The sequence below is a fragment of the Myotis daubentonii genome, chromosome 16 (genome assembly GCF_963259705.1).
Source record: "Myotis daubentonii chromosome 16, mMyoDau2.1, whole genome shotgun sequence".
In the NCBI taxonomy this organism is placed as follows: Eukaryota; Metazoa; Chordata; class Mammalia; order Chiroptera; family Vespertilionidae; genus Myotis; species Myotis daubentonii.
In genome coordinates this window covers 19,954,401-19,961,971 of record NC_081855.1, presented here as the reverse complement: position 1 = coordinate 19,961,971, position 7,571 = coordinate 19,954,401, and the positions used below count along the sequence as shown (strand labels likewise).

Here is a 7,571-nt window from a genome sequence, read left to right as displayed (position 1 = left end):
AGGATGGGGCAGGGGGAGGACCACCAAACATCCTGAACTCAGCCAGGCTCTGTTCCTGATGTACAGTGGGGGCTGGGGCAAGTCCACCTCCTGGAACCTTACTGTCCCTCAGGTCAGCTACCCCACCCTTCTTATCTACATAGTAGTCATTGACTATTCCTTATCCACATAAGAAATAGAGTCAATGACCTCTGTACATCCCAGAGCAGGAACGGCGTAAGGTCTTTTACATTCTGCAGGAGAAGAGGACATAGCTGTCTCACTACTTGCTTTGCAAAGAGCTTTAATGGAAGAATCATTGCTATGTCGCTGACCTAGTGATGGCAGGGAGATGGATAGTTAACTAATTGGACTCTTGACCTTAGACTAGAACAAAGATGAGGAATTTCAAATACTTGTGCTCATTTGGCAAAGCTAACGTTTATTTTGGCAGACACCACAAACCAGGCACCGTGTTAGTGCTTAGCTGCATTTTCATGTCAGTCTTAGAACAATCTTTGTTCAAAAGGGGGAGACTGAGGCTTAGACAGTTTAAGTAACTTGCCTATGGTTACACTGCTAGTAAGTGGTAATCAGAGTGTGACTGACAGCAAGTCCAGTGCCACCCCCTTGCCCTCTATCCTTTAGTTTAGAATCCCAGGGCTATTGACTAGAAGTTCCTTCTCAACCAGAATTATGGGTTAACTGGCAAGCAGCCATTGATGCCAGTGTTTAAGAAACCATGTGTAAATCAACTTTCTTGAGCAGTGCTTATAGAATTTTAAATTAATAACTTTTAAAAAGCATAAAAAGATGTAATACTTAGCTATTTACATTATTAACAATTTATTGGGATTGTCCATAGGGGATGGACAGATGCACTCTGAACAGCACTGTGATGTTTGGATGAAATGTCAAGACCTTTCCATATCTGAATCCAGAACGAGTTAAAAGTTGTGACAGGGTGAACTGTAGCCCCAACATAGTTGAAGAAAGATACTCACTGTTCCATATTTAAGGAGTGTAGGCACTGCGGTTATTTTCAAGTTTGTTCTGAAGTCATTATTTGGATCTTTCCAACTATTTTGAAAAGAAAAAGTGATCATGAAAAACATTTTACTATGTTTCTTATATTTTGTTTAATATTTGATATATTCCTACACTTAGTTTTTTAGTAATCATTTTGTTGTACATTTTAAAAACCTTAAGAACTGTGACTTACCTATTCCCCTGTGTAAGTTTCCTTTAAAGTGTGATTAAGATATGTATGTAAAGACAATTAAGTTCTGAACTAACACCAGACTAAATTTATTGAATTACCCTTCTAATACAAGCGGCTGAACATCCAGAATTTTGATTTGTATTTATATCTTCTAATTGCTTGACTCATCCACTGTACCTTAGACATAGAACCTGAGTCCGGGGGCCCTTCCCACCTGTTTGTCAGAGTGCAGTGCATGTCTGGGGGAGAGAGTATATATTGCCACTTACTAAGGTTTTTCTCCTACTTGGCAGTAGATGAACACACATTCTTCACAAATATGCTTCAGCCCTTCTCGTACGACTGGTTCAGCTTAAAAATAAAGTTGATATAAAATAATCACATCAACTCTATACAACCAAGCCCTGATAAACAGCATCCCTCTCCCCTCCCCTCATGTAGCTAACAACTCAGACCTAACCTGCAGTTAACTGAGGTTAACAGGAGGCAGGTGTTTTCTGATTTAAAAGCCACTTTAAGGGTAACTACGTCCTGGTCCCGACGCCCAGAAGAATGAAAGGCATATTTGCTGACCTATGCAAAGGACATCAACCCCCGTCCTCACTAAGACGCTAATCATACTGAGGAAGTGAAAAATTGTAAAGGACTAGATGTCAAGATGCTATGGGTCGAATGGTAGGAGGCACTCCTGGGGCGGGGGCGCACTTAACGGGAGAGAAGGGAACAAGGTGGGACAAGGAGGCAAAATGCCAGCTTAGAAAGCCCTGCGGATCTCCAGGAGTAAGACTCCTCCCTCTGCCATGAACCCCGCTCTCCGGCCAGAACCTCGGCCTTGCCTTCCTCCACTCCCCTGGGCAGCAGCCCCGAACCCCGGCCTCACCCAGCACGCAGTCGGGGCACCAGCTTTTCCCTTCGGCGTCCTTAGAACCGGTAAAGTAGGCGAAAATGGTCTTGCCTTTGTGCTGCTCCACAGCCCGGGTGAAGTCCTCGAAGCCGGACACACTCACCTCCTCGTAAGGGGCCATGGGGAACGCGCTCCGGGAACCGAGGATAGTCCAGGGAAGATAGTCCGGGTGGTACTGCCCAGAGGCGGGGCCCACGTGGGGCGGGGCGAACCTGCTTCCGGGTGGGCTGAGCACCAGGTGACTGCAGGAGCCCAAAAGCTTGGGGAGATGGGGGGCTACGGGGGCCTCTGAGGGCCATAACTCATCCGTACCGCCTTTCTGCTCTCGCTTCTCCGACCTTCCCGTTCTGGCTCCATTCCGAAACCCAGGCTTCTTTCCTAATTTGGTCTCGGCCCCAGCCCCCTAGACAATGGCTGCAAAACCTGCTGCCGCGCAGCCCTGGAACCCTTACGTGGCTTTCGAGCTCTAACGGCTCCCAAGCCGCCCTGCGCCTGTTGCCATGGCGACCGGGCGAGCGGCCGGAAACCAGGCCTAATTGAGGTCCCCCCCGCCTGCTTCCCAGTAGCCGTGCCTCGCCGCCTCAGGCCGGGTGGGCACTTGCGGTGTTGGGGGGTCCTGGGGAGCTGCGTTAGGACTCATGGACGTGGGGGAGAGGAGAGCTTGGCCCAGGGCAGATACTGCTGCTCGTCGCCCCTTTTAACTATTTTCCTGTTTAGGCTTTAGGGTGGGGCCAGGACTGAAGGGAGGGCGAGCGGGGGCGCGGGGGCGGGGGGCTGGGAGGAAGTCAGGCTGCGCGGTTGGAGCTGGTGTGAGTGCGAGTGTGGAGCAGCCCGGGGGCCAGGTGCCCTGGGCCTGCGTGGGGTGGGGGTCCGGGGGTGGGATGGGAGTTGCCCTCGAGCCCTGAGCCGGGCGGGCGCTGGGGCGAGCGAGCACTGAGATGCCGGGCCGCTGTGTGGGGCCCAGCAGGTCCGGGCGCGGAGCCCGGCGGCCTGGGGGGAGGAAATGGACGGGGGCGTCCCGAGGCCCAGGGGGGAGGCGCCGGGCGAGGTCCTTGGGGTGGGGGACACGCTGTGTGAGTGCAGGGAAGCCGCCGGGCTGTCGGCAGCCGCGGCGGGGAAGACGAGCGGCGGAGACCGTCGAGGGCCCCGGGGCGAGCGAGGCTTCGGGGGCGCCGGGCACTGCAGGCTCCGTCGAGGCTGCGGAGGCCCCCGGGGCTGTGCTGGTGAACGGGGCCGCGGGGGAGCCCCAGCTGGTGGGGCCTGCGGGGTCGGTGTGGGTGACTGGCACCGGGGACGAGGAGCAGGCCGTGTGCAGGAGCCCGCGGGGCGGGGAGCGGAAAGGCCGCCCGGGGTCCGTGGGGCACGAGAGCATCCTGGAGCTGTGGCTGAAGGTGCAGGCCATGAGGGCGGCCTCAGGGGGTGGGGAAGGGAGCCGAGTCGAGCTCCACCCCGTCCCTGCAGGAGAAGGGCCGGTGGAAAGGGGTGTGCCCGGCCGAGCTTCGTGGGTAGAGACCAGCCGCCGAGGTCTCACGGGGCCGTGGGTGGAAGGGCAGGTTAGGGCCGCGCCCCAGGCCGCAGGAGCACCTGCAGCTGCTGGCCCAGGGGCGGGATGTGAGCGGCCCCCGGGCTGGCGGGGCCTGGGCCAGGCGGTGAGCTTGCCTCCTGAGGGTGTGCCTGGGGGTCTGGCCACAAGTTCTGGGATTGCCCCACTCCTGCTGGGGAGAGGGCCAGCTCCGGGGGTGCCTGGGACTGTGGAGGAGATAGGCTACGAGGTTGCCCCAGGCCCGTGGGGAAGAGGACCGGTTATGGGGGTGCCTGGGGCCGCGGGGTGGCCTGAGGCTGTGGAGGTACCCAGAGCTGTGGAGGGAGAGGTAGGCTGTGGGGGTGCCCCAGCTCTGGTGCAGGAGGCAGTCTATGGGGACACCTTGTGGGGGAGGGGCCAGGCTGTGGAGGTACCCAGAGCTGCAGAGGAAACGCCCTCCGTGGGTGCCCCAGGCATGTGGCAGAGGAGAGGAGCTCTGGAGGAGGTGGGCCCTGGGGGTGTCCCTGACCTGTGGGTCTCCAGGCAGCCTGTAGGGGTGCCTTGTGCTGTGGAAGAGGAAGCTAGATGCGGCGGCGACCCAGGGTTCAGGGAGATGGGACAGGCCGTGTGGGCAGAGACGGGCTCTGCAGGGGACCCAGGGCCATGGGAAGTAGCCCAGACCGCGGAGGTGTCTGGCCCCGGAGAGCAGGAGGCAGGCCGCGGGGGTGCGCCAGGCCTGTGGGGTGTAGGACAGGCCATGGGCGCACCTGGGGCTTTGGGGCAGGAGGCAGGCGGAGGGAGTGTGCTGGGTCTGTGGGGACCAGCCCAGCCTGTGGGTGTGTCCCAGGCTGGGGTGGTACCAGGGGCCATAGGAGAGCAGACACGTTACGGTGGCATCCCAGGCCTGTGGGGCAGGCAGCAGGCTCTGGGGGTGCCTCTGGCTGAGGCAGTGCCAGGGGTGCTTGGGGAGGAGACGTGCTGTGAGGATGTCCCGAGTCTGTGGGAGAGGAGGCAGGCGGTGGGGGAGCAGGGGGCTCTGGTGCCGACAACGTTAGGGGTCCCTGGGTCCGTGGACCAGGAGGCTGGCTACAGGGATGTTGCATGTCTGTGCAGGAGGAGGCAGGCCGTGGTGGGGATGCCCGAGGCATCAGGCATGCTCAAGCACAGGTGCGCCCCCGCGGGGGTCCCCGCAGCTGTGGGTGCGCCTGGCTCTGGGAGGGTGCCTGCCGCTGTGTGGGTGTCAGGCCCTGCATGTCCGGAAGTCAGCTCTAGAGGGGTCTTGAACCCGTGGGAAGGCGATCTCATTACCGGAACGCCCCCGGCTGCTGGGGTCCCTGTGGCTTCTGAGGAGCCGGTGGCTGTGAGAGGGAATGCGGGGTCTGCGGCTTTCCCGAGGCTCTGGGGAAGGAGGCCGGTGCCCGGCCTTCCGGCGACTGGCAAGGTTGCTGTCGCTCCCGAGGCACCTGGGCTTGTCGGGGAAGAGACTGGCTCTGGGGGTGTCCCCAGATCCTGGGGAAGGAGGCAGAGTGCCGGGGTTCCTGTGGCCGTGGAGGTGCCCGCTGCTCCCAGGGTGCCTTGTCCTCTGGGGGTGGAGCCCGGCTCTGGGGGCTTCTCACACTTGCCAGGGAGGAGACAGACCGCGGGGGTGCCTGGGCCTGGAGAGGAGGAGACACTCTCTGGGGATCCCTTGGGCTCATCGGGAAGAAGACAGAGGGCGGAGATGCCGGGGGCTGCCAGAGTCGCCATGGCTGTGGGAGTGCCCACAGCTGCTGGCGCTCCTGGGCTGGTGGTGGGTGACAACAGCGCTGGGGATGTCGCTGGTGCGCGGGGAAGGAGACTGGCGACGGACGGGCCCGCTGCTGCCCCGGCTTCGGGACCTGTGGGCAGGGAGGCGGGCTCTGAAGGCGGGCCAGGCCTGTGGCGGGGACCCACTACGGTCGTCCCCGAGGCTGTGAGGGTACCTCTGTCTCTGGGGGTGCTTGCAGGTGTAGGAGTTCCCGTGGCGGGGCACGTGCCTGCTGCGGTGTGGGTGTCTGGGTCTACAGGAGAAGAAACCACTGCTGCTGGCTCAGGCCTCACCGTGGTGACGAGACGGTCTGCAAGGGGGCCGGGGCCTTCTGGGGCGGAGACAGGAGGTGGGAGTATCCTGGGGCCGGCCGGGAGGAGCCAGGCAGCGGGGGTGTCATACACCCATGGGCGCGGGACCAGGTCCTGGAGCTGCCCAGGGTCTGTGGGGGAAGGAACCGACTGGGAGAGTGTGCCAGGAGTGTCAGGGACAGGAGCGACTGGGGGCGGGAATGAGGCTGTGGCAGTGTCCGCAGTTTCAAGGGAGGAAATGGGCATTGGCCGTTTCAGAGATCACCCACAGCGGAGAGGGAGCAGCCAGACTGGAGGAGTGTCTGGAATGAGAGTGAGGGGGGACAATTTGGGAGAAAATTGTGTGGGGGAGGACAGATGGAGGGGGGCATTCCTGTAGTAAGAGTAGGGCACAAGTTGAGGGGTCCTGGGACTCTGGGAGGGAACAGTGTGGGGGAGATTTGTCCTGGCTTGTGGATGGAGGCGCAGGATGTAGAGGTGTCTCAGGATGGGGGAGGGGGGATATTGTGTGGAGAAGTCCCACGGTATGTGGGGTAACGCATTGGGAGGTTTCCTGGAGCAATTGGAAAGGGACAGATTGCGAGGAGAAAGGTGTCCCAGGACTTTGTACAGGGGAACAGTGTGTGTGTGTGTGTGTGTGTGTGTGTGTGTGTGTGTGTGTGTCTCTGTGTGTGTGGCATCACTCGGGGTATCGGGGAACTGTGGACATCGCCTAGTTTTTTCCTGTAGAGAAAGGATCATTAGGCCTCATGCAGCCCGGGGGAAGGTGTTGACCACATAAAAGTTGCAGTCACCCTGGCCCCCAGTTCTGCAGACTCCTTCATTGTGCGGCTCCAGCCCCTGAACGGTGGTGATACGAAGCCAGCTGGGAGTGCCTTGCCCATGTACCTCCTCCCATCTTCGTTTTTTATCTTGTCTCTACAGCCTTAGAAATAAGGAATCTTGGACAGCTGCCTTTATGTTCCTTCAGATGTATCTGTCTTTAACAAATCCAGTCTACAGATGTTGGGTTTATTCAGAAGCTTACAGTAGGGATTTTTTTTTTAAACCTGCATTTCCCAGTTGATTTACCATGGGATTCTTTGAGAGAACAAATTCTCCATTTAACACAAGTCAGTTCATGGAAAATCAGCTTAATTCAACAAATGAGTTAAATTGTCTACTATGCTCAAAGCACTGTATTGTGGGAAATATCAGAGAAGAGCAAGACAAGGCCCTTACCCTCAAGGAACTTTGTCTAGCTGGGAAGATGAGACATGTACCTGTGAAATAGGTAAATAACAACGTGAGACAAGTGTGAAATAAGCACGTGACGAGTGCAGGGATAATGCCATGTCTATCAGGAGCCTTCAGAATAGGGAGAGGCAGTGATAATGAGTAGAGCCTGTAACAGCTTAACACTTTCATATCGTTTATCTCCACTGTGTGTGCATAGAGGGGGGAGATGGGGAAATGGAAGGTGTGGAGAGGTCATTCAGTGGTTAATGGCAGATCCTGGCATAAATCTAGATATTCTGACCCTGAGGTTTACTTAGAGTCGTTCAGTTGTGTCGTTTTGAGCCACCTCATAGGGCAAGCGGGACTACTTTCTGACGAGTGGTTGGGATTTATGAATGTAGAACATGTGTCCGTAAAATGCCCTGCTGGGAAGTGCTTGTTGACCATAGCGGAGCTCTGTTTGTAGTAATATCTTACTAGAGACCCTTGAGATTTGAAATTTGGAATGAAAAGGGCTCAATAGATTGTCATTAAAGTAGTGTCTCCCTATTCTCTTGGGAAGTCTAATTTCAATGCTTTTGTAAATGGAAGAAGCTATCATATACCTATCCTCATGTCATTGGCTCCCT

General features: G+C 57.2%; 3 protein-coding genes across 10 annotated transcripts in view; 2 read left to right on the top strand and 1 right to left on the bottom strand.

Annotated features, from left to right (window-relative positions):
• KIAA0753 (KIAA0753 ortholog) overlaps nucleotides 1-7,571 on the top strand; it is a 64,405-nt gene that overhangs the window by 4,433 nt on the left and 52,401 nt on the right. The window contains exon 1 of one of the 8 annotated variants that reach the window (XM_059669007.1): nucleotides 2,565-2,695. The exons of 2 other annotated variants lie outside the window; for them this stretch is intronic. The gene's annotated coding sequence lies outside the window, so the exon portion shown is untranslated. Of the gene's footprint in view, nucleotides 1-2,564; nucleotides 2,696-2,889; nucleotides 2,915-3,051; nucleotides 3,073-6,176; nucleotides 6,998-7,571 lie in introns of those variants that run through there. 5 more of the 8 variants (XM_059669010.1, XM_059669011.1, XM_059669012.1 and 2 more) reach the window with 5 other exon arrangements.
• TXNDC17 (thioredoxin domain containing 17) lies at nucleotides 592-2,467 on the bottom strand. The gene is made up of 3 exons (XM_059669015.1): nucleotides 2,082-2,467; nucleotides 1,471-1,552; nucleotides 592-1,059 (listed from the first exon to the last, which is right to left on the bottom strand). The coding sequence occupies exons 1-3, from the start codon at nucleotides 2,224-2,226 to the stop codon at nucleotides 927-929; spliced, it is 360 nt and encodes a 119-aa protein (XP_059524998.1). The 5' UTR covers nucleotides 2,227-2,467; the 3' UTR covers nucleotides 592-926.
• Nucleotides 3,044-6,920, top strand: LOC132219280 (collagen alpha-1(I) chain). The gene has a single exon (XM_059671654.1). The coding sequence runs from the start codon at nucleotides 3,044-3,046 to the stop codon at nucleotides 6,101-6,103; it is 3,060 nt and encodes a 1,019-aa protein (XP_059527637.1). The 3' UTR covers nucleotides 6,104-6,920.